Raw genomic sequence first — 26,632 nt, 5'->3', positions numbered from 1 at the left:
TTCTTAGAGGAAAATACCTCAGTATTTTCCGGCGTATAAGACGACTGGGCGTATAAGATTTTCCTGGGTTAAAAAGTCGTCTTATACGCCAGAAAATACGGTACACTGAAAAATGGGTTAGTTTTTTTAATCTTTGTATCTAACTGATGGGTCCTCCAGGTTTCTCTTCAAGTAGATGGCAAGCAGGCTAACGTATTGACTGGAAATCGTTGCCCGAGGAACCCGAGTGTTGGAAAAGATTCTGAGGTTGTGTCTGTGTGAGATCGGAAGGAGTGTCGTGCTTGACTAGTGATGTCTGCTGGAGGCGCAGGAAGGGAAGAGCAGCTCATGGCTACGTCCTGGTCATGCCTTCCTCCAGCCACTGGCCGTCCCATGGTTTCTCTCTTCGTTGGCTCTCCCACTTGAGAGCAGTGGGGGAGTCAGAGGCGTTCTCCAGTGAGGCTTGCTCTGGTGAATGACGAGTTAACGGGGCTGAAGCGTGGTGCCAACTAACACTTTTCTTTGGTTTCCTATAGGTTTCATATTTATCCTATTCTGGATGTCTATTAACAGGAAAAATGGAGAGTTGTTGGGAAGTGAGGGCTTTGGGTCCTGAGGTCTATAAACAGCATCAGGATTTGGTCCATTCGAGAAACTGCCCAGGACAGTTTGTCTTTCCACCTCTGAAGGGCTCAGAGCTCGAGAACTGTAGGCGAAGAGATGAGTTGCATTCACAGATCCCTCGAGCAGCACAAAGCCAAGCCAAGAGCCGCCTCTAATCATATTGCTGTTGTACCCACTCTGCCTTTGTTCTCCACGCCTGCCTTTCAGGTAGCCTAATGGGTGAATCATGTGTTCTGAGAGAGGCAGACACACAGCCTGGAGGAAATGGGTCACTTACATGGGGTTTCCGGTTATTCTTCTCCAGGGTTACATCGGAACCCATTTGAAAGTGTTAAAAGGAAAGCTCTTCTCGGAAAATAGACACCTGGCGGGTAGCATGGCTTAGCTTTGCCCGCTCAACTCTCCCTGTGGGAAAGTGGGCTAGGCTTTGGGTAGTGAAAGCGGGAGTTTTATTTACCCCCATTCTCGCCCCTACCCCCTGATGTGGGAGCGGTGGGTGCGTGATCCGGTAAGTTTTTCCCTGGAACTAGGGAGAGACTGGCCAGCTCTGCCCTCTGACCTCCATTCGGCTCTGGTACTGTTGGCATCTGTGTGGGTTGTGCTTTGCACCGCGTCCCCCACGAGGGCACCTGTGGGCAGGGTTAGGTCACACCTTGGTTTTGAGAGTCTTCTGTGGAGATACTTTGAGAGGAAAGATCTAAATTACTTGACAAATCTTGAGCATCTCTTTGAGCATCCAGAGTACGATATATATATTTAGAAAGTTTGAGGAAAATAATTTTAAAAAGTATATTAATACTACCCAAGACAACTATAAAACCATAACCCAGTAACAGCAACTCAAACCCCCTTGCCATTAGGCATCTCCTTCTCTTTCCTTGTGTGACTTATAAAAGGGAGAGGGGGATTTAAAAATTGTTCTTTTAGGTCCTGCTGGTGTGGCTCAGTGGTTGAGTGTCAACCTGTGAACCAGGAGATCGATTCCCGGTCTGGGCACATGCCCGGGTTGTGGGCTTGATCCCCAGTGTGGGGCGTGCAGGAGGCAGCCAATCAATGATTCTCTCTCATCATTGATGTTTCTCTCTCTCCCTCTCCCTTCTTCTGTGAAATCAATTAAAAAATATATATATATATATGTAATTTTTTTACTCTTAGGAATCTGATTTATTTTTTACACTGATCCTGTCTGGAGGCGGACTCATGAGTACCAGGGAATGTAGGTCTCCTCCTCCTCCTTTCTGTTTTTCTCCGATTTGCCAGATGTAAAGGTTGGGATTATTCCACCATATGGGACAGGATTTCTTTCTTTCTAGAACATTTTGGGGATGTAGATTTTGACCAGCCGATGGACATGCCCCCCTTGGCTGGGGGCCAGGGAAAGGCGTGTCACACGCATGAAGGTGTGTCACACGATGGCAAAGGAAGAAACCGGAAGAGCGTCTTTCTGTGCCACTGGAGACCCGCGGTAATGACCCGCGCTGCTGTTGGGAAGGGGAGGGGACAATTTCATTTTCTAACGTCCTGTTTCATTTCTGGCTGGACGTGGAGATGCTAGAGTGATAGAAGATCACAGGAGGCGTCCGAGAGGTCACAAAAAATACAATCCCCTAGAAAGAGAAGCCGCTCCAAGTGCCGACGCAGGCGCAGTTGTTAATTCAGGGTGATTCTTTGCAGGAATCAAGTCAAGGAATGGAAGGAATGTTGTGACTGAGACTCAGACTACAAGGGCTCTGGCAGGAATGGCCCGGCCTCCCCGGTGGCCTAGGACTGGGACCCGAACAGACTTCTGGGGACCGTGGGCCAGAGCACGGGGAGCCTTCTGGTTCTCGGGGAGCTGATTGTTTTGAACCTGTCTCACACAGGGACATGCTTTTACTGACTTTAGAGAGAGAGGAAGGGAGAGGGGGGGAGAGTGAAATGTCAGTGGGTTGCCTCCTGCGTGCGCCCTGATCGGGGATCGCACCCACAGCTTGGGTATGTGTCCTGATGGGGAATCAAACCTGTAACCTTTCGGTGTATGGGACGATGCTCCAACCTGCCAGGCCACACCCGCCAGGGTGTACGTTTTTAAGAATTCTTCTAGTTTATTAATCTAGGATCCCATCCCCATCTTAAAAATCCATCACCTCTGCTTGAGGAATGATGAATTAAAATGTGGGTGAATTCACCTTGCTTTCCACGAATGAAACGCGCCCAGAGCAGGTCTGGCTGACAGTCTCACATGAATATTGGGACTGCGGTTCTGAGGAGCACGGCCTCTCCGCCCAGAAGCCTTCCCTGATAACCACTGCTGGGCTGGGCCCTCCTGTGGGACCCCCCGCCCCAGTGTTCACTGTGACGCAGTGGCTTGCTCTGCTTCCCCCTGATTCCAGAGCTTCCTGAGGCCGGGCCTGGGGCACTGGGGAGATGCGGGCTGAGAGGGCGGAGAGGTGTGTGGGGAGTCGAACCAGCATGTGTCTTGGAGCCAGAAAGAGCTTCTCAGGGCCTGGCCGTGACCTGGGGCCACACTCAGCTCCCCACACCGTAGGTCTCCCTCTGGGACCGGGGTGTGGGAGAACGCGGTGGGGTGGCGTGAGGACAGCACTGGGCACAGGGCCTGCCCCGCAGCGAGCCAGTGCCTTGTCCTCCTTTCCTCAGTGTCCCCCCCCCCCCCCCCCCCCCCGCCGGCTCGGGTTATTCACACCGCGCCTTAGAACGGAGTCGGAGGCTCAGGGCCGCGTTCCAAAGCCTCGGCCTGGCAGCCGGGACACTTTTTTATTTTTTAAATATTTTTATTGGTTTCAGAGAGGAAGGGAGAGGGAGAGAGAGATGGAAACATCAGTGATGAGAGAGAATCATTGATGGGCTGCCTCCTGCATGCCCCACACTGGGGATCGAGCCCGCAACCTGGGCCTGTGCCCATGACTGGAATCGAACCCAGAACCCTTCAGTCCGCAGGCCGACGCTCTATCCACTGAGCCAAACCAGCTAGGGCAGCCGAGACACTGTTGATGTTATTTTTAAAAAATATATTTTTATTGATGTCAGAGAGGAAAGAAGAGGGAGAGAGAGATGGAAACATCAGCGATGATCATCGATTGGGAAATCGAGCCTGCAACCCAGGCACGTGCTCTGACCGGGAATCGAACCCTGACCTCCTGGTTCATAGGTCGATGCTCTACCACTGAGCCACGCTGGCGGGCAGACTCCTATTTATGTAGCTTTTCTGGAACATCTCAGGGAGCGGGCAACTCGCTGCATTTTGAAGTCCCCTGTTCCCTGTTGGACAGCTGCTCTGATAGTCAGACCCTCCTTAGCTGCTGGCCCCCTCCTGCCTCTGGACGTGCCCGCCCTCCGGTCAGGCTCTGCCTCCGGAGACGCTGGGATAAGTCCCCCCGGCTCCCACTTGCCGGAGGAGCTCGCAGTCCCCGCTGGGTCCCTGCAGAGGATTCTTTTCCAGGCTGAACGCGCCCGATCCTCAGAACCAGCGTTTGCTGACTGGCGCCTGTGGCTGCATCCGGTCCGCAGATGTGTTTTGTTTGGCCTGGGGTGCTTGAAAAATATTGAATAAGTTGCCGACGTTTAAAAATCATGGCATTTCGCTGAAAAGTCTGGAGCTCTGGCGTCTCTTGAAAACTCTAAAGATCTGGATTTACAATCCCAGTCCTGGACGAGACGGACATTCTCCGGATTGTTACTCACATTCGCAGATGGTGGGTTCCGCCTCTCCATTCCAGTGCCCAGCCCCCGCCACTGAAGTCGTTATATCACGTGTTTTTTAGATCTTTCATTATTCCTATCTTTTCCTATCTGTGCTCCAAAGTGTCAAATGGTCTCATTGTTTAACAAGTTATTTTTATGATTATGAAAAGAATATGGAACAATAAAAATATTGTAGAAAAGTCCGGATATTACAGAGAAACAAAACAGAAAAATGTATCTGTCAATAAGCCTGTTTAGCAGTTTTTAAAAAAACATGTATTTTTATTGATTTCAGAGAGGAAAGGAGAGGGAGAGAGAGAAATAGAAACATCAATGATGAGAGAGAATCATTGATCAGCTGCCTCCTGCACGCCTCCTACTGGGGATTGAGCCCGCAACCCGGGCATGTGCCCTGACCGGGCATTGAACTGTGACCTCCTGGTTCATGGGTCGATGCTCAACCACTGAGCCTCACCGGCCAGGCGGCCTGTTTAGCATTTTTATCAGTTTCCTCCCAGTTCTTGTTTTTCTGTGCATATTGATGTATTATGAGGCGTGGGTCTCACTGTAAGTAGCTTCATGGACTGCTTTTTCTTTATTTAAAGAAAAACCTTTATTGTTGAAAGTATTACCTATGTCCCCTTTCTCCCCCCATTGACCCCTTCTAGCCCACTCCCACCCCTCCCTCCAGGCCTTCACCACCCCATTGTCTGTGTCCACGGGTTATGCGTATATGCGCACAAGTTCTTTGGTTGATCTCTTCCCACCCACTCACCCGCCCCTGCCTTCCCTCTGAGATTCGACAATAGACCGCTTTTTCTACATTTTCCACATCTCATTAAACTCCCTTGAAAGATCAATTTTAGGAATTATTTTGTTTTTCTCATTGTAACATTTTTATTGTGGTAAAATATACATAACATGGAATTCACCGTTTTAACCATTTTCAATGGACAGTTCAGTGGCAGGTGGTGTATTTACAGTGTTGTACAGCCAGCACCGCCATCTAGTTCCGGAACATTTCCTCACCCAGAAAGGAACCCCGTGTCCATCGAACAGTCACTTCTTACCCCCTTTTCCTCCAGCCCCTGGCCACCGCTAATCTGCTCACTGCCTGGATAGCTCCCATGAATGGAGTCCTACACGCGGCTGCTTTGCCAGTGCGGTGGCTTCCCTCACTCAGCATGTCTTCCCGGTTTCCCTGTGTGGCAGTGTCTGTCACTGTGCGAGTCCTTCTTATGGTGGAGTGACATTCCGCTGGGTGACGATGCCACGCTTTGTGGATCTGTTCACCAGCGGATGGACAGTTGGTTGCTTCCACCTTCTGGCTCCTGGAATCGTGCTGCCGTGAGCAACTGTGTCCAGGTGTCCGTTGGACACCCATTTTCAATTGTTCGAGTAGATACCTGGGAGTGGGATTTCTGGGTGACAGGGGGATTCTGTGGTTGGGTTATTGTGGAACTAACTGCCAAATGACCTGTTTTTTTTAATAGTGGCTCTACCATTTCATACTCCCGTGAGCAACATTCCAGTTTCTCCACACTCTCATGCTGTTTGTTTGGTTTGGTTTAACTGTCCCAGTGTGTCGGAAGCGGTATCTCACTGTGGCTTGGGTTTGCATTTCTCTAATGTCTAATCATGTTGAGCATCTTTTCATGTGCCTGCTGGCCATGTGCATGTCTTTTGGGGGATTTATGTAATATAACATTTAATAGTTTCCCTGACTTTGGCATTCATTTCTCTCCAATTTTTGCTATCATGAATATTTTTCTTTTGAGCATCTCTATGCAAAACTTGTCTGAATGTCTAGATATTTCTGTGGGAGAGCTTCCTTGAAGTGGGGTTACGGGGTCAGAGGTACACTCTTTCTAAGGTGTCCATATGAAGGGTCAGATGGACACTACATGGTTGAGGAGGGCGTTCCAGTTGCTTGGAAAGCTTTCTCGGGCACCTCTGTTAGGATTTCCATCTCTGACTTATTGCACTAGGCTCCCAGGAGGGGGACCCGATTTCCCAGTGATTCTGATTTGCAACCCAGCTGTGAGTTGTTAGTCAAGTTCCCTCTGCAGCCATGTAGATCTTTAAAAAAAAAGGCAGCCCCTCCGGCATGGCTCCGTGGTTGAGCATCGACCTATGAACCAGGAGGTCACGGTTTGATTCTGGTCAGGGCACATGCCTGGGTTGCAGGCTTGATCCCCAGAATGGGGCATGTAGGAGGCAGCCCATTAATCATTCTCTCTCATCATTGATATTTCTCTCCCTCCCTCTCTGAAATCAATAAAAATACATTGAAAAAAAATAAAAGTAAATAAAAGAAGCCGTATTCACTGTCCCGATGCTCTGACTGGTTCTGAGCAGCTGGGCCCTGCTGCTTCCCAGCTGTGTGGGAGGCCCTGCGTCCTCACAGGCTGAGCTCACTATCGCCTGGACCCCGCCGTGGGTTTTCCCCTCAGACTCCGGCCTTCCCCTTCGTGTTCTTGGGGAGCTGATTGCTTTGAACCCACCTTTCTGGTGAGGAAGCAGGCTTCTGCTGGCTCTGTGACGTGCCCTGGTTATAGAACACCTACTCCCTAGGCCCAAGCCAAGCCAGATCGCCTGGCTCCCAGATAAGTCCTCCCACTTCCCTCATGGCCTTGCTTTGACATTGTCGACTGGTCCTGATGGAAGAGGGGCAATGCAGTCGCACGTGCCCAAGGTCCTCGGAGGGCCCGAAAGGAGGGACACGCCCTGGCACGCCCTGACAAGCCCGGCTCTATCCCTGGGAGCGGGGAGGGCAGCCAAAGGTCCCCTCAGCTGGGGCGACGGGACCAAGGTCTCAAAGGAGCCGTGATCACATGGTGCATTTTAGACACTGGAATGCTGGGTGTTGGTGGGTGACAGTTGCTCAGGGTTTTGATGTTAGGTGTGTAGTGGAGATTCTCAAATCTGGATTTAACTTGCAAATACACAGATGGGGTCTCCGCCCTGTTGAGAGCTAATGCGGGGGGAGGCTGCTGAGAAGGGGGCGGGCCCTCTCAGTGAGGGTCTCTAGGCCACAGGAGGCTTCCGGCCCAGCTGCCTCCCGGACACCCACTCTCAGGCCGTCGTTGCCTCTGTGGTTGGGCTGGGGCAACGAGTTCTAGGACTTTTCTTTTTTCTTTTTCTTCCTCACTGCTAAATAGAAACACCCAGCAAATTAGGTTTTAAAATTTTTTTATTTTTTAATATAAATATTTTTTTATTTCAGGGAGGAAGGGAGACAGAGAAAGAGATAGACACATCCATGATGAGAGAGAATCATGGGTCGGCTGCCTCCTGCACGCCCCACACTAGGGATGGAGCCCACACCCCAGGCGTGTGCCCTTGACTGGGAATCGAACCGTGACCTCCTGGTTCACAGGTCAATGCTCAACCCCTGAGTCACGCCAAATTAGGTTTTATTTCAACTCAGTAATTCCCTCTCCTTATTAAAAGTTCATATTTTCTGCAGTATGACTGTCAAGATTATGTCTTTCAACTTGGCATCCAAGTTCACATCCTCTGAGTAAATCTTGTTTTGCTCAAGTTTAAGAAATATGTTGAAAGCTAATTTTAGACTGGGAGGGATAATGAAAAAAAAAAAAAAAAGAGAGAGAGAATCACAGATTTCCCAGAGGCGCCGCTTCAGTTAAAAATTACATACAACTTTTAAATCTTCAGTCTTTGAGATAAAAGGCACATTAATTTGCTTATGCCTGGTTCATTCTCAGAGCTTTCTCACAGAGTTACGTATATTCAGCACCAAGGCATAAATACGTCTGGCAAACACACCGAGCTCTCCAATCTTCTCTCCAAATATGAGAAAGTTTAAGACATGATGCCGCATGTATTTTATACTTAAATGGACTTGGTAAGTGGAATACACAGCATTGCAACATAGAGTGAAAGATCAGCACTAGTTTATCATATACCAGCTAGTTTATTAATACCAACCTTTTTGTTTTTTGTGAATCATCACCTGAGGATATTTTCCCATCGGTTTTAGAGAGAGTGGAAGGGAGGGGGAGAGACAGAGAGAGAAAAATATTGATGTGAGAGAGACACATTGGATTGGTTGCCTCCTGCACGTCCTAGGTACGTGCCCTTGACTGAAATTTAACCCTTGACCGGAATTGAACCTGGGACCCTTCCGTCTGCGGCTGGCATTCTCTCCACGGAGCCAAACCAGCTAGGGCTCAATACCAACCTTTTTAACAGAGTTTTTGATTCTCAAAAGAACTTAGGTTTTTTGTTTTGCTTTCAATTACAACCATTTAAACTTCATTATTACTTTCTTCCATGTTGTTTATGTAATTTCCCACATGGGTAGGAACAGTTTAAATGACTTTTGTTTAATGGGTACAGAGACAGGTAATACCTCTGTGTGTGTGTTTTGCAGGAGGGAGGGGGTCAGGGGGGACCTAGGAAAGGTAGGGAGGGAAGAGATTTGGGCAGTATGTTCAAGCATATCTGGCTGGAAGTAGTGCATTGTATTTTATTCTTATTTTAATTAGCGTATAGTTGACATACAGTATTACGTTAGTTCCAGGCAGACAGCACAGTGATTTGGCGTTTAGATACCTTACAAAGCGACCCCCACCATAAGCCTGGTTACCATCTGTCCGTCCAGGGTCATTAGGATATCACTGACGATGCTCCCTGTGTGTGCATTGCTTCCCCGTGCCTTAGGAAGGAGTGCATTTTCTTTCTTTTTTTTTTTTTTTAATATATATTTTTTATTGATTCAGAGAGGAAGGGAGAGGGAAAGAGAGAGAGAAACATCAGTGATGAGAGAGAATCACTGACCGGCTGCCTCCTGAGCCCGCAGCCCGGGCATGTGCCCTTGACTGGAATCGAACCTGGGACCCTTCAGTCCGCAGTCCGACGGTCTCCCCACTGAGCCACACCAGCTAGGGCGGAGGAGTGCATCTTCCATCAGTGCTGCGCATGCTCTGTGGCCGCTCAGCTTAGGACTCTATGTCTTTAGCAGAGGCGGGTGGGGTGGGGGGGAGGGAGGCTGCTTAGAAGTGCAGCGATGTGGACAAGGGCTGCTTGCTGTCACCTGTCTGAGGTCACTGCGGGCCCTGGCTCACTTGGCATCCAACATGCAAGTTTTCCCTTCGACCTAGTCTCTTCCCAGGCCCTGCTCCAGTCCCGTCTTCTCCGCAGACCTCAGGGACTTCCTGGCCACCCCTTTCCCCCTTTCCTGAGGCTGCGAAGGCCCCTGAAAGGCGAGGGCTAAGGGACCCCTGGGCTCTCTCCCATCGTCCTTGTGTGGAAGGGAAACGCGGCATCATGTGTGAAGTCCGGGGAGCGCGCTCAGTCCCGCCCCGCAGTGTGATGGTTCTGCGTGGGGGAGGCTTACTTCCCAGCTACATGTGGCTCTCTCTGGGGAAGGGAGTGTCGCTCGTGTCTTTTGTATGTTTCATAAAAACGGCGCGTGGTAGGGACTCAGACCACGCCTTCGGCTCCGGGGGCGAGTGCTGAGAGGTGCTCTGGCCCAGGATGGAGACCAACAGAGGCTGGTTCAGCCCAGACGAGAAGCAGCCTGAGGGCCCACCCAGAGGGGAGGACTTGGCTGGACGGTGGTCATGTCCTGATGCAGCATCATGTAGCCAGTGGGAGAGAGGAGTCAATCCTCCAGCTACTGACCTGCGGGATGTCCTCAGTAATTACTGTTCTGGCAAATAAGGAGAAAGGAAGATAGGAAAAGCCTACTTTGGTGATAACAGTGTAGCTTCATACACCGGTGTCTATATTTCTACTAGAGGCCCAGTGCACGAAATTCATGCACGGAGGGGGGGGGGTGTCCCTCAGCCCAGCCTGCACCCTCTCCAATCTGGGACCCCTCGAAGGATGTCCGACTGCCCGTTTAGGCCCGATCCTGGTGGGATCGGGCCTAAACGGGCAGTCGGACATCCCTCTCACAATCCAGGACTGCTGGCTCCCAACTGCTCGCCTGTCTGCCTTCCTGCTTGCCCCTAAATCACTTCTGCCTGCCAGCCTGATCACCCCCTAACCACTCCCATGCCAGCCTGATTGATGTCTAACTGCTCCCCTGTCAGCCTGTTTGCCCCCAACTTCCCTCCTCTGCCGGCCTGGTCACCCCTAACTGCCATCCCCTGCAGGGTTGATTGCCTCCAACTGCCCTCCCTTGCAGGCCTGGTGCTGCCCAATTGCCCTCCCCTGCTGGCCATCTTGTGGTGGCCATCTTGTGTCCACATGGGGGCAGGATCTTTGACCACATGGGGGCAGCCGTATTGTGTGTTGGATTGATGGTCAATCTGCATATTACACTTTTATTAGATAGGAGGATAGAGGCCTGATGCACGGGTGGGGGCCAGCTGGTTTGCCCTGAAGGGTGTCCTGGATCAGGGTGGGGTTCCCTTGGGGCGTCGGCCTGGGCAAGGGGCCTGTGGTGGTTTGCAGGCCAGCCATGCCCCTGGCGACCCAAGCAGAGGCCCTGGTATCTGGAATTTATTTACCTTCTACAATTAAAACTTTGTAGCCTGGAGCAGAGCCAAGCTTCCTGCTTGATCTGTGGATTTGTTTACCTTCTATAATTGAAACTTTGTATCCTTGAGTGGAGGCCTGGGCCGGCCAGAGTGTGTGGAAAGCTTGGCTTCTTCTGTTGCTGGGGAAACCCAATGGTAGCCATCTTGGCTGGGGTTAATTTGTATACTCGCCCTGATTGGCTGGTGGGCATGGCTCGTGTAGCGGAGTGATGGTTAATTTGCATATTACTCTTTTATTAGAGAGGATAGATCAGCAAGAACCCGGGGAAAGATGTGTCAGGGGACTCATCAGCCTGTTCACAGTGGTGGTGGGAAAGGCGACGTGTTCTCTTAACCGGTTCTCTGTATGGTTGCGACAGGGAGAGATGAGACACCAGCGAGAGGAGAGAGGAAATCATAGAGGTCTTCACGCATCAGGAAGCCCCTTTCTAGTTTTCAGGCTGTGCGTGATTAAAACGAGTGAGGTTACCCTTTGGTGAACTTTTGGAATTAGGAACGAAAGAGAACATTATACTTGGGAGCGGGTTTTTTTGGTTTGTTTGTTTCAGCCACAAAGGTACGTTTTTATTCTTCTTTCTCACGACCCGAAGATACGTTTTCTTTTTATGAAAACCTGAACCGTGAAGGTAGCAGCACACCGAGAGCCTGGCCTCTGGTTTGTGGTGGGGCTGGGAGGGAGAGCAAGTTGTACAGATGCAGGATGCTCGCTCACTTCAGAGCCCAGGAACTTCCTGTCCTGGTGGCTGAGCAGAACACGGCGCAACCCAGGGCCTTGCCTAAGTGGGAAAGTCAAGAGCGCAAGGGCTGCAGGCCTTCCGGTGCACCCTACCCTTCCCACCCCCCCTCTGCCCCAGGGCCCCTGCACCCCACAGAGGAAGTTGTGAGCGTCTTTCTGAATGCAGGCAGCGTGCCTGAGCCCGCTGGCTCTAGGTGCATAAAGGTGGATATGGTTCATTTACCTTTAATAAATATGTATTTTTATTGATTTCAGAGAGAGGAAGGGAGAGGGAGAGAGAGATAGAAACATCAGTGATGTGCGAGAATCATCAATCGGCTGCCTCCTGCACGCCCCACACTGGGGATTGAGCCTGTAACCTGGGCATGTGCCCTGACCGGGATTCGAACCGTAACCTCCTGGTTCCTAGGTCGAAGCTCAACCACTGAGCCACGCTGGCCGGGCGAAGTTCATTTACCTTTTAGATCCACACCTTGGCCACGACAAGAGTGTGCTTCCTCACAGCTGATGGACGCTCTGTCCCAGGACCCCTCTCACCGGACTGCTGCTATCTCCTGACTTGTTGTATTGCGCTAGTCCTTTCTTACAGCTCATCACACAGTCCGTTTTCAGAGCGATTGTTCTAGCTTCCTTTTTTTTTTTTTTTTTATTGATTTCAGAGAGGAAGGGAGAGGGATAGAGAGAGAGAAACATCAATGATGAGAGAGAATCATTGATCGGCTGCCTCCTGTACGCCCCCTACTGGGGGAATCGAGCCCGCAACACCAGCATGTGCCCTTGGCCAGAATCGAACCTGGGACCCTTTTAGTCCACAGGCCGACGCTCTATCCACTGAGCCAAACCAGCTAGGGCCTAAAGCACAACTCTTGGGTCACTTCCCTGCTCAAAAGCCTTGCCTGGCTCCCAGGTTCTAGAGAGGAGAGTCCACATTTCTTAACCTGGCCTTCCAAGCCTTCTATCCTCTTATCCCTGTCTACTCCTCAGCCCACCTCCCTTCTCTGGCGCTCCAGCCCAAAGACTCGGTTCCCTGGGCATGTTCTGTCTCCCCAGCTTCTGCTCACACGCTTCCCATTTCAACCCTCTCCGCCCCTTTAACTTCTCTCCACTCCTCAGTATTCAGACCAAACGCTGCTTCTTCAGGAGGCCACACGGGATTTCGCTTCTCTCTCCATGTACTCCCCCTGGGGTATTTTCCTCACACTCAGGTTGTGTGGACTCACCCACTTCCTCCTGCCCCTCAGTGACTCCATCAAGGGAGTGACTGCCTAGGACATCCGTGTCTCCATTTCTTATGCTGAGAACATTGCTCACATGCAATCAGTCTCTGTTGGATTGGATTGAAGACGGTTATCTGAAATGTACCAGATTAGTTTTTTAAAAACATATTTTTCATCTCTTGTTGGGACGGGGTGCTGGCAGAGAAAAAGGAAATCTGAGCTGAGTTGGCGTCTCTGTAAGGAAATACGACGTGACCATTCTTTTTTTTGCAAGTTTCCCCGTTTTCTGTTATCTGCTGTTTTTCAGCCTCTTGGACTCCTCTTTCCCTGCCGCCTTATCACTTCCTGCTGACCTCGGTCACCGGTCGCCCTGGCCTTGACATTGGGGGGTGGGGCAATGGAGAAGGGGGTCCCTGATCTGTTTGCATTCCCGTGACTTTCTTGTTTTGGGGGGCAGCAGGGGGACCCTCCACACATCTCAGGCAGGGAGATTACTTGAGGTCCTGGTCAACCCCCCACCTTCCATGGGAGAGTGGCTTGAACTGCTCGAGCCGGAAGGTGCCTGATCCCCCACCTGGCTCCCTGCGGAGAGGTGGTGGGAGGTGGCCGCTATCTCCTTTTCCAAAGAATATGTATGAAACTCAGAGAAAAAGACCTACAGAAAGGAAGGAGCAGGGTTAAAAGAAAACCATCATGGTCTTTGGAAAGACTTGTTTGAGCAAAAAGTGGTTTCCTGGTGTTTTGAAAGAATCTGGGTTCTAACAAATGTCAGACACACCCAATTCGGAGTTTGCCTAAATCAGGAATGACTTCATATGGTGGGTTAATGCACATGTCTCATGGCCATTCCATCCTCCACCTTCCTGATGGAGGCCTTTATGTCTGCACACCAATTTTGTGTTTTTTTTTAAATTTAATTTTTACATATTCTTATTGATTTCAGAGAGGAAGGGAGAGGGAGAGAGAGATAGACACATCAATGATAAGAAAGAATCACTGATCGGCTGCCTCCTGCAGGCCCCACACTGGGGATCGAGCCCACAACCCGGCATGTGCCCTCTACTGGAATCGAACCCGGGACCCTTCAGTCCGCAGGTCGACGCTTTATGCACTGAGCCAAACTGACTAGGGCTTGTGGTGTGTTTTTTTAAAGGACACTGGAATTGCCTTACTTAGCTTCCAGTTTCTGAGATTCTCAAAAATCATAATTACTATTGACCATAAGAAATTATTACTGTGCTTATAGATCGTTTTCTATTATATTTTTTTCTTTAGGAATACTATTTTATTTGTGCCCTTAGTAAGATAAAGGACGTACATACTGGGCATCGATAAGTCATGTTTGTACAACCCATCCTGAAACCAAGGACCCCTTTCTGAATCTGAACAGACAAAATAAACGATTCTGAATACACTTACACCCTGAACGTCACCTTCCGGATGTAAATCCTCCCCCCATAAAGGTCACTGGAATAGCTCATATTGGCTGACATGATTAAATCACCTTTCATACCCGAAATCACATGAATTCAAATGCTACACGATAGTTATACAAAGAATATAAGCAAAACCGAGGAAAAACCTCTACAACCATTTTTCAAAACAGGGAGCTGCAGTAGAAGTACATTGTCCTTTTCGTTTTACTACAGCCACACGGATTTAAATATTCTGGGTGAATTGCGCTCTTGCTTAACTGGACTTTCCTTGAAAGTCAGCTCCCGATCGATTGCGGCTTCATGAACTCAGCGCTGTGCAGGTTTGACCTCAGACCGCTGGGAAGTAGACGGAGCGAACAGAGATGCGGAGAGTTGGCGGCGAAGCCGGTCAGAATGCGCCCTTGGCAACGCACGCCTGCCTTGCTGTGCTTTGCTTTCCTCTTGCCGGCCCTGGCTCGTTTTTGAAATGCTGCGGCTCAAATTCAGTGACCCAGTGACAAGTCTGACCCAGCAGGCCTCCCTTCCACAGAGGCTGGTGGTGATGGTGGTGGTGGTGGCGGGGGGGGGGAGGGGGGGATGTGGAAGGGAGATGGACGAGGGCCAGGAGCGAAAGGAAGTAACCTCCATGTCACCTGGAAACATTAGTGTCTGGGGGCAGGAGGTCTGAGCTCTATATAAAGAGGGGAGGAAAGCGGCCAAGTTGCTGATCCAAACTTGCATCCAGGAATAAAGCAACATCAAAGGACTGAAAACAGTATCTGCTGCTTCCACCACCTATATCCCTGTGAGGAGCAATCGGGGAACTCACAATACCGTCGACCTAGGAACCAGGAGGTCAGGGTTCGATTCCTGGTCAGGGCACATGCCCGGTTGTGGGCTCGATCCCCAGTGCGGGGCGTGCAGGAGACAGCCGATCCATGATTCTTGTCATTGATGTTTCTATCTCTCTCTCCCTCTCCCGTCTTCTCTGAAATCAATAAAAATACATTTTTAAAAATAAAGGGGGACGGGAGAGTTCTTCCCGGTGATGCCCTGGGCCATGGCCGTAGTCTTGTACAGGGTTCTCCAGCTACTTCTCAGCTCCTCCATGGTCGGCGCACACCGCGATGGCGTCAATGTTTGCATAAACTCTTGCTCAAGAGCCCGGTTCCTGTGTGCCCAGAGGGTTAGGTTAAATTCCTCCTGCTGGCTCAGTGCTCTCCCCACTTGGTTATTTACTTTTCTAACCTCTTCATCGACTTTTCTCCAACAGGGAAGGTTTATTCGTCTCATTCTTCCAAATCCACTCCAACACCTGCCTTCATCTTGCTGATAACTCATCCCCACAGAGCTCCCTACTTAGATTGTCGCACTTTGTTTCCTAACTTTTGGTAAGATTGTTTTATTGTGGAAGGATGTGCATCTTCCTCAAACTGGATAATTAGTCCTTAAATAACGATAACCCATGCCTATGTGTTATTCTCATTTTGGAAAAGGTTAGATAATAAATTAATTTTTTTCACTTTCTGACCAAATAGAGTTATCCTATATAATAAAAGGCTAATATGCAAATCAACCGAATGGCGGAACGACCGGTCGCTATGACGTGCACTGACCACCAGGGGGCAGACGCTCCATGCAGGAGCTTCCCCCTGGTGGTCAGTGCGCTCCCACAGGGGGAGCGCCACTCAGCCAGAAGCCGGGCTCATGGCTGGCGAGTGCAGCGGCTCCTTCCTCTACGGCAGCGCTAAGGACCCCTCAGGGGATGTCTGACTGCCGGCTTGGGGGAGCAGGCCTAAGCCGGCAGTCTGATATCCACCGAGGGGTCCTGGCCCGGCTGAGGGGAACGCCCCCCTAGTGCACTAATGTCATGCACCGGGCCTCTAGTTTTTTCATAATGTTTAAAGAGTTAATGGATAGCTACAGATAGGGAGGATGTTACTGATACTTGGGATTTATTTTTTTCTGTTATTAATAATAATTGGAAGTAACTGGAAATGTTACAGACATTTGCTCTGTAGTATAGTTCGTATGAGGCATTTCCAGAATGTGGTCCTGCATTAAAAATGCTTGTGAGGACGCAGTATATTCTGTACAGCTCCTAAGGGACACAGAGTTAGGTATTATGATCATCATTATCTCCCTGTGATGGAGGGACCTTCTCCCAAGTAGCGAGTGATCTATATTCAGGAAGCACTCCATGGTGCGCTCTCCGCAGATCACACAGGGACCCACATGATAGAGCGAACAAGTTTTGCCTATTAAATTTAGTGACTTGAACAAATTTTTATTATCCTTTTGTAAAAACGCAAGTTCTGCCTCATCCAAACCCCGGTTGTGACTTAATGAAGTGTTTCGGCATGTTCCTAGAAGCCGGCGGTTTCATATGGCGGGATTATTGCTGCATCAGCTATCAGCTACTAACAGCGCGTGCCTGGCCTGCTCTCATGACACACGGTACTCAGCATACTCAAGTATGGACAGATGTTTCGGAATATCATTTTCCCCTCTTGGCTATTGGTTGATTCCCAGCGCCCACTCCTGATTCGAATGCAAGATGTTTTCTTTGATACTTGGAGTCTTTAACGACCCAATCAACTCAGTAAAAGACGAGCAGCGTGCCAGGAATTTGGCACATGTGGCTGGGGCGTCTTCTTGGACCGCTCGCCACTGACGGTGGTTACGGATGCTCCGTGACAGCCTCTGTCACTCTGCTCATTGTCCGGAGCCGACGGATTAGTAAAGAGCACGCAACTCTGGCAAAGGGATTGTGAAGTGCCCCGTACAAGGTTTTAGCAAAAAATCAAATTGATGGTTTCGTTAGGGGATTTGGGAGGAGGGACCCAGGGCCTAATTGCAGATTGGCGTGGATACTCTATACGGGTGGCCCTCTCCTCATAGAACCCACGATGGACTTTACTCTTCAACTACTGGATGCGCCTGGTCGGCATGGCTCAGTGGCTGAGCGTCTGCCTATGAACCAGGGGTCACAATTCGATTACTGGGCAGGGCACATGCTCGGGTTACAGGCTTGATCTCCAGTATGGGGTGTACAGGAGGCAGCTGATTAATGGTTCTTCCTCATCATTGATATTTCTAGCTCTCTCTCCCTCTCCCTTCCTCTCTGAAATATATATCTATCTATACTAATAAAAGCCTAGGTGGCCCTTGTGTGTGACGTCATCACAAGATGGCCGCCACAAAGATGGCCACGCACACAGTGGAGGCGGGGTCTGGCAGCCACTCCACACGGTGAGGCCTGGGGGTCCCGTGGTTCTGTGTGGTGCGGAGGAGGCTGGTCCTGGCAGAGGAGGCAGGGGAGGGCATTTGGGGATGATCAGGCTGGCAGGGAAGCAGTTAGGCATCAATCAGGCCGGCAGGGGAGTGGTTAGGGGGCAATCAGGCAGGCAGGCAGGCAGGCAGGCGAGCGGTTAGGAGCCAGCAGTCCCGGATTGTGAGAGGGATGTCTGATTGCCGGCAGTCAGACATCCCCCGAGGGGTCCCAGATTGGAGAGGGTGCAGGCTGGGCTGAGGGACAACTCCCCTTCCCCTGTGCACAAATTTCGTGCACTGGGCCACTAGAATATACATACATACATACATACATATGTACATACATACATACATACATACATACCTGTCGGATGCACTTTTAAAAAGTGAAATTGAGGGAATGATTGGATTGGGGTTTGCAATGATGAGAATGATGCCTGGGCCCTCAGGGATCAAGAGGGAAGTTTTTTTCTTGGGGTCTGTACAGAGCAAGTGTGTTTGCTTATGCTAGGAACCCTCTCAGGAGCTCGAGTTCTTTTATGTCTGAATACAGTGCGTCCTCCAGCCACCTTGCTTTTCTTAAGGACACAACCGGAGCGTTCTCTCCCATCTCCCAGGTGACAGATTACCGTCTTGCTCCCCCTAGTGGAATTGTGACTCTACTGCAAAATTTGGGAATACTGTGTCCGTCCGTGCTTGCTTCAGCATCTTGTTTGTGGAAATCAGGTCTCTTCTCCATTTGTTCTCAAACACTGAGGTTACAATCGAGAAACGTTGCATTGTACGGGCTGATGGGGGATGGGCATAGAGACACTGGGATTTTGCAGATACATTGCCAGTTTCTAGGGGTAGCAAGGCTAGCCACGTCCTTCGTAGTGGCCGCCAACTTCAAGGGTCGCCTCTGCTCTGCCCTTCTCCGTCGGATACGGGTCAGATGTCACCAGCCGTGCAGACAGTCGCCTCCGGGAGACGGCTGCCTGCACTCCCGGCAAAGAGGGTCGTGCGGATAGTGGGTGAGGTTGGAACAGGACAGGTCCCGTCGGAAGGCTGACGCCCACCTGCGCCATCGGTGAGGTGGGCACAGGAGGTGTCCCTGTGCCTCTGAGTCGACCTGCGGGGCTGTGACAATGTCCACGGCACCTGGCCCGCATGGCCAGTTCACAGGAGCGGGGCAGGCAAGGCAGTTCTAACAGAAGCTGAACTTCCTGCAGACCTCTCTTAAGAGTGTGCATTTCTTTTTTTAAATTGAATTTATTGGGGTGGCATCGGCTGATAAAGCGATACAGCCTTCAGGCATCCCGTTCTACCGTCCGTCACCTGTATGTTACGTTTCTTCAGGGAACGATAACCGGAGGTCTCATGGCGTCAGAAGCTCCCTTTGTCCCCTGCCACTCTTTGCTTTCCATAACTTTGACCCTTGTTGTGAACTGGGATCTATCCGCTTTGTTCCGGCTGCACCTGAAACACTCCTGTTTTGCGTACACTGGTGTCGCACGTTGAAACTTCAAGAAAAGCCGTCCGTGCCCAGGCTTAGGACCCTACTCTTTCTCAGGGAAGACTTTGCTTCTAAGCCTGATTAAGGCCAAGGCGAAAGCGCCAAAGATACAGTGGTTTCCAATCAGTGATCAATACAGTCTAAGTGCTTTATACTCATGAGCGAGGATGCTGTACTTAGCAGAGTTCCCCTTCCTTAAAATTATGTAATTGAGACAGTATTTAGATCTATCTTTCCCCAAATATTTATTCCCAGAGTAATTGTTTATACTTAGGGAAAAAGAAGACGGCAGGATCAGATTAAAATCCCAGCCAGTGAGAATGCCAGTGTGCTTGCTGGGGCATGTTGTATTTGGGGATGTGGAAAGAGAGAAAAAGAAACACCCCTAGTCTCATTTTAAAAAATATATTTTTATTGATTTCAGAGAGGAAGGGAGAGGGAGAGAGATAGAAACATCAATGATGAGAGAGAATCATGGATCAACTGCCTCCTGCACACCCCACACTGGGGATCAAGCTCGCAACCCAGGCATGTGCTCTGACCGGGAATTGAACCGTGACCTCCTGGTTCATAGATTGACGCTCAACCACTGAGCCATGCAGTCTGGGCCCACTATGTCTTTTTAAAAAAATACTAATTTGCTCAAGAGTCACAGTAGTTTAGTTCAAGAATTACGTCCATGCAAACACGCAGCTTCCGTTCAAGCAAAGCGTGTGCCGGTGAAGCTCTGGTTGGGAGCCCGGTGACGCCTGGATTCACGACTGTGAGGACGAGGATGTGGCAGTGGCCCCGCGGCCCCGCTGGGGCTGGAGGCTCCATCTGGCAGGACGTTGGAGAACAGGCCCTTTCCTATCTCGCGGGGAGCGTGAGGGGTTTGTATGTGAATGGACACTTACCCCTGTGTACACACACACGGGTGTAGATGCCCGTGCAAACGCAGGCGTGTCCACGTGGGTGTATCTGTATGTGCGTGTGTGACTGCAGAATGGAGGAGTTCTAACAGTAGCTTGGCTTCTCCTTCCCGGTGGATCCTGGGAGTTCTGCGCACTGACAACCCCCTCCACAGTGGAGCCGGCCCGGGTGTGGACAGGTGTGCACCCCGTCCTCTGCTGGGACTCCGGGCGTTGGGGATGCCCTTGGGCAGGCCCGGGGTGGTGCCGAGGGCGTGGGGAAGCTGTCCGCACCCTCCCTGCCGGAGGGCTGAGCTGGCCTCCCAGCCTGGCAGCCTGTGGGGTGGCTCTCCTGGGCACATTCCCGCCGTGGCTGAGCCCTGGCCTTTCCTGAGAAGGGCGAGGACTGAATGCCACAGTGCCGTGCGTGTTTCTCCCACTGGCGAGAGACGAGAGAGGCTTCCTCACCTGGCTGCGTCCTTAGGGTGATGCCCCGAGGTGCCCCACTCCTGGGATGGGCTTGTCCCTCAGCACCCGAACTTCTCAACTGCTGACTCCACGCCGAGATCTGTGGGGCTCTGCCTCTGCTTGTCACATCTGTGGTTACTGGGCGTGGCGACTTGTTTTCTCTTGGGGTTCACAAAGGCGGGAAAGGGCACATGAGCATTTGGCCCCGAGCACAGCAGGTAGAGGATTATGAGGCAGATAAACGAGAGTCAGTATTTTTGTTGAGCTCAGTGGGTATGGCTCAGTAGTTGAGCATTGACCCACGGACCAGGAGGTCACGGTTCGATTCCCGGTCAGGGCGCATTCCTGAGTTGTGCGCTTGATCCCCAGTAGGAGGTGTGCAGGAGACAACCCGTCAATGATTCCCTCTCATCATTGATGTTTCTATCGCTCTCTCCCTCTCCCTTCCCCTCTGAAATCAATAAAAAATAAAAATAAAAAGTATATATAAAGAAAACGTGTTGTTTGTGTAGGGTTACATGGCTATAGAGGGGTTTCCCATATATCGTCTCATTTCTTCCCGGTGACAGTCCTGCGAGGGGCTGGGCCTCAGAGAGCCTGCGCACCCCCGGTGGCGCAGGGAAGGAGCTGAGGCGTGGAGCTGGCTTTGCACAGGGTTCTCACCCTGTGGGCACGCCCAGCGCCAGCCCAGAGCCCGCCCCGGGGCCTCTTGTTCCCCGCACTCGGGTGGCCAGGCTGCGGGCAGCATTTCTGACGCATCGGCTCTCTGTGTCTCCGCACCTCTTGCCGTGCAGGCCCCCAGCTCTCGCCCGGCCTGTCCTTCCCTCCCTGTTTGCAAACTCATGCTCATGAAGGAGCTTCCTGAAGCTAGTCTGGACCCCTCTCCTCACCTACCTGCCCCCGGCAGAGCTGGGTTCGCGTCCAGCTGTGCCTCCATCACACTCTATAGCCCCCACTACGCGTTGGGTCTTGCTTGATGCAGGCGAGGCTAATAGGAAGCGCGGAGTATCGCCCGCCTTCCTGCTCCTCACCCGCCTTCATCCCCCAGCCTGTGGGTAGGCGGTGGGTGTGGTCGAGTCTAAAATACCCCGTGCTTGTTGGTAACGCGATGGGAAGTGCTCGGGAATGATGTCCAGGGTTTCCCAACACGGACACGGAAGCGCTCAGGAGGCCAGCAGCATGGCCACTCACATCCTGTGGGAATGGATTGTTTGAGGAATGGGGTACCAGGGACATTGCCTAATGAGAGGTGGGGGGATACGGGGGACCATTTGCACAGAACCGCAGATTTGGTCCTTTCCGCAATGGGGAAGTTCAGGGCCTGTCAAGGACAATTTCAACAATTTTCATATCACACCAATAGCCCAGGTCAGATGTGACTGTCACGGCCTCCGTACCGTGTTATAGTTACTTCTTTATGCAACTGTCTGTCTCCCCACTAGACTCCCAGGGAGGGAGCCTGGGCCCTGTCCATCTGACCGTGCTGGATTCACTTTGGGGAACACATTTTCTAGCCTCCTGCCTCTGCCTGCAATGGAATGTATTTAATCATAGTTGTGACGCAGACTCTCCTGTCTTTGCAGCCGCCACTGGTCCAGGCCATCTTCAGCGGCGACCCGGAGGAGATCCGGATGCTCATCCACAAGACGGAAGACGTGAATGCTCTGGTAGGCGACGCTGGGCTTCTGCCCGGGCCCCGCACCTTCCCCGCACCGCGGCCTCCTTGGTAGCTGGCGAAAGCTCAGGACCGCTTCTCAGAAATCTGTTTTTAAATCCATAAAGTGGAATGTCTAGGGTTAGAAAGGGAACCAATGACACTGAAGTACAGTTACCAAAACATAAAAAGTCAGATTTGTGAGAGAGTAGATGTGCTTCTCTAGCAACACATTTAAGTAGCAAGATGCAGCAGAAGGCCCAGTAGTGAGCGCAATTCAAGAACAGGACGAGCATGATCACACTCTGCATTGTGTGAAAGTGCTCTGATGTGGGATGAACGTACCGGGGATTTCTGCTGGGGGCCCAGCACCGTTACTGCCGACACTGCTGAGGTTTGCTGCCTACGTTCATCATGGAAGTTCATGAAGCCCTGGCCGGTGTTGCTCAGTGATAAAAGTGTTGGCCTTTGTACCAAACGGTCTCGGGTTCGATTCCCGGTCAAGGGCACATATCTGCGTTGCAGGTTTGATCCCAGACCCTGGTTGTGGCATGTACAGGAGGCAGCCAATCCATGTGTCTCTCTCACATCAGTGTTTCTCTCTCTCTCTCTCTACCCCCCTCCCCTTTCCACTGTCTCTAAAAATCAATGGAAAAATATCCTCAGGTGAATCTCAAGATGTAATATTTTTATATCTGGAACCCATGCCCTACAGCTGTGGTCTGTCACTGGTTTTTGTACAGACTACCAACGAATGATAGCTTTTATTTTTGAAATGGCTGAAAAAATGAAAAGCCTAATATTTAGTGACGTGAACATTACATGAAGCTCAGAGTCCATAAATAAAGTCTTGTGGGACATGGCCATGCCAACGTTTGCTCTGCCACGAAGAGCTGAGTAATTGTGATGGGGACTGTGTGTGGTCCCAACAGCCAGACTCGGTACAATCTGGCCCTTTAGAGGGAGTGGTTGCTGACCTCCGCCCTGGAGTGTGCATGAGCCCGGGATCACGGATGCACTAGGCATGCTGTGTGTGCCTGACATCATGTGTCATGTACGTGTGCACCTGTGGGCATTTATATTTTTCTGTGAAAGGGTCGAGACATTGCACCAACTTAGTAAAAAGGTCTTTGGCTCCTAACAGGTTAAGAACATTGTATTGGGACGATCTCAAAGCCAATGAACCTGCGATGAAGAAGGAGTTAGTCAATCATTTACCCTGTGAATCGTTGCCTAGACCTGGGTGGAACAAGCAATTACATGCAATACGTGCTGCTAATTCTCCTAATGTAACTCGGTTACCTAAGTGCTGGTCCATCGGGAGGGAGCTCACCCTGAAGTCTCTGGTGCTGAGTAGAAGCAGCAGAAAGAGTGGAGCCCAGCTGCCCTGCGAGGGGGGCTCTGCCCGGGGAGTGAACTGTCTGTGGGTGCATCCCTGCCCGATTGATCGGCCAAATGCTTCGTTCAGAAGGTGGGCCATGGGGTGCGGCCTCGCCCTGGCCGGGCAGGTCGCTGTGGCTTTTTGAAAGAGCCTTCGGCAGCTTCTCCCCTGACAACAACGGGGCAGTGTTTTGTGGCATTTCTGCCACGGAAGCACAGATGAGGCCAGGGCCACAGTGCCCGGGAAGGCAGTCGGGCATCGGTCCAAGACCTGCGGGGCGGGACTCGTGTTTCTGAGGGTCAAGGCAAGCCGTGCCCTGACATCACCGGAATCTGCCCTCGAGCTCTGTGGCAGTGGCCCAAGCCCGGGCGAGCCAGAGGCAAGGTTCCCATCTTCCTCACCGTCATGCGCCGACAGGACTTTAGTTGTCAGACATACCGAGAAGGATTGTCCTGGCCTCTGCCTCCTTCGGAAAGGGACAGTCGCAGGCTGGTACAGGTGAGGAGAGCTTCGTTTTAGCTGTAACTTAGTTCTACTGGATCCGCCAGAGAGGTTAGCTGCTGTGACACGTAGACGCCAAAGAGGAGAGAAGGCTGGCTCTCCTATGAACGCATTAGCGAGATGCTGCAGGCGGGGCTCCAGGTGTCAGCCTGTGGCTTCCAGACTCACCCGAGGGGTTCGGCTCCAGCCCAGCCAGAGGGGAAAAGCATGGGAGCAAAGCCTGGGAGGGCTGTATGGATCAGTCACTTCCACTCCCCCCGCCCCCGCCCACCAGAGCTCAGGCATGGCCGCACCTAACTGCATGGGGGGCGGGAAGGGTTGGGTGATGAGCGTAGCCGTGTCCCCGGTTGGAGCAAATGGACTCTGGTGAATAGTTAGCAATCTCGGCCACACCAATCTTGAGTCTTACAGAATTTTAGGGAATTCGCGCGATCACCACTTTTCTGCGCAGTGTGTTCTTTTTTTGTTTATTTTGAACATATGTTTTTATTGATTTCAGAGGGAGAAAGGGAGAAGGGGAGAGAGACAGGGTATCAAAGCAGCAACCCAGGTACGAGCCCTGATCGGGAGTAGAACCTGCAGCCTTTTTGTTGGCGTATGGGAGGATGCTGTAACCAACCGAGCCCCCTGGCCAGGACGACTAGAACGATTTCAGAAGGCTTCAACAGACCAGCCAAATTGAGCTCAAGATAGAACATCGGAATTAAAAATGAACGCAGAGACTCTGCAAACCAAGACTTTAACCCAGTCGCGGCATTTTGGGGTTTGTGCTTTGACAACGTGACATCACAGACAGTTTTCTGTGCTCCAGGGGGACGGGGCAGCGGCACGCTGGCGCCTGTCACGGGCGAGTGGTGAGGATGGAGGGGTGGTGCCCAGGCCATGGGAGGGGTGCTTGGAGGACCGCGTGATGTTTTGAGCTTGGAAGGGACAGGAGGATGTTCCCAGGTAGTTCAAACACTGTCAGGTCCAAATGGGACTAAACGTAACCATCATGTCATGTGGTTGTAAGCTACAGAAAATAATATTTCAGCTCAAAATATGAAAAATAACTTAGTAGACAGAGCTGACTGAAGAAGTAACGAGTTGCCTTGACAAGTAATGAGCTCCCCGGAAGACCACTAGTCGGGGTTCTCACGGTGCTAATAACAGTACATACGGCCCTACTGTCCTAACTCGTGCCCTTGGCCAACATCGCTAATGAATCATGACTTTTTTCTTTGACTCGTAAAGACCAAGGTTTCTCCTAGCCCAGTGGTCGGCAAACTCATTAGTCAACAGAGCCAAATGTCAACAGGACAACGATTGAAATTTCTTTTGAGAGCCACATTTTTTAAACTTAAACTTCTTCTAACGCCACTTCTTCAAAATAGTCTCGCCCAGGCGGTGGTATTTTGTGGAAGAGCCACACTCAAGGGGCCAAAGAGCCGCATGTGGCTCGCAAGCCGCAGTTTGCCGACCACGGTCCTAGCCCATCACCATTAAATTGGAGTTGGCCTGTAAATGGAAATGTTTTTTCCATGCCTGGTCTAGGTGATGTTTAAAGTCTGTTACACTGTGGAAGACTACAGTTCCAAGATTTGTAGGTCCCCTGTGATAGCAAACCTGTGATGTTGTTTGTTTTTTAAAGTATCACTAACAGAAATGAATGCACACACACACACACACACACATCACCATTATCATACCAAGTAAAATGAACAATAATCCTTTAATATTATCTAACACCCAGTGTATAGTCAACTTTATTTTGTTCGAAGAGCCTCAAAAATGTCTTTTTACACTTGCGTTGTCCCCAAGTTGCCCCCATCTGTTTGTCAAGCTGTTAATGTTTATTATATGACAGTAGGATTTGGCATTTCGATCACTCTCCCCACTTCCAGGATGGGAAGGGATGCTATGTGAATACCGTAGAGTAAATCTTGAGGTGAAAGCTAAGCTTCTGTTGGCAAAGAACTTAGGAAAAAACATTAAAGCTGCATTTTGGATGCCGGGCATTGATTCAGGTGATAGTGGCCTCTGAGGTTCCAGGTGAGAAAAAAGGAACCGTATCTCCTTTGTATGATGAGGGGACTTTAAAAAGCACAGGACAAATTGTCCCCAGTAAACTCACAATTTGTTCCTGTGCATCTGTGTCTCAAAATGGTCGGACAGTAAGTCTAGTCAGTATCCATGACCACACAGAGTTACACATTTTTTTTCTTGTCATGAGAATTTCAAATATGCAATATGGTCTTATTAACTACAGTCGCCATGCTGTATATTACATCCTCCTGACTTATTTATAACTAGAAATGTGCACTGTTTCTTTTAAAAATAGCATGTTTTATTTTTCTATCACCATGTATCGCCTCTGTGCCCTCTTCCAGCTCCACACTGTTGTCCATGCCCCTGAGTCCTCTGTCTTTTTTGCTTAACCCCTCCTACCAAGTAAAAATGGAATATAGCTTTTGATCCACCCAGAAGGATGCAGCGTGACTTGACCAAAGTGATACATTTAATATCTTCTCTGAATTTTTCGCAGCTTCGTTCTGCCATGTCAATTCCTTGAACATTAGAAATACAAACTACGTAGCCCAGCCTTGGGAACCTCCAGATGTTTTGTGTATTTCCCCTCACCTATGTATATTGTACTTTTTTTTTTTTTGTCTTTTTCAATAAAGTAGTTGGTAGGGGAATAAAGACCAGGATGTTTTGTGAGCTTAGGGACCTGGCGCCTCTGCATTAGAGGGCCCGTGGGTGTGGTGACCTGCTGACCTCTCCCCAGTGTGGCCTCCCTGGCATGCAGGCGTGGTGTGGCCCAGAC

General features: G+C 50.6%; 1 protein-coding gene across 2 annotated transcripts in view; it reads left to right on the top strand.

The window, feature by feature from the left end:
• ANKRD44 (ankyrin repeat domain 44) overlaps positions 1 to 26,632 on the top strand; it is a 248,750-nt gene that overhangs the window by 83,088 nt on the left and 139,030 nt on the right. For both annotated transcript variants that reach the window (XM_079781980.1, XM_079781979.1), the window contains exon 2: positions 21,874 to 21,957. In XM_079781980.1, the coding sequence (XP_079638106.1) occupies positions 21,874 to 21,957 (84 nt within the window). The remainder of the gene's footprint in view (positions 1 to 21,873; positions 21,958 to 26,632) is intronic.

The sequence above is a fragment of the Cnephaeus nilssonii genome (assembly GCF_951640355.1).
Source record: "Cnephaeus nilssonii genome assembly, chromosome: 10".
Taxonomy (NCBI): domain Eukaryota; kingdom Metazoa; phylum Chordata; class Mammalia; order Chiroptera; family Vespertilionidae; genus Cnephaeus; species Cnephaeus nilssonii.
Note: the sequence above shows the minus strand (reverse complement) of the source record. Positions and strands in the feature narration are given on the sequence as shown.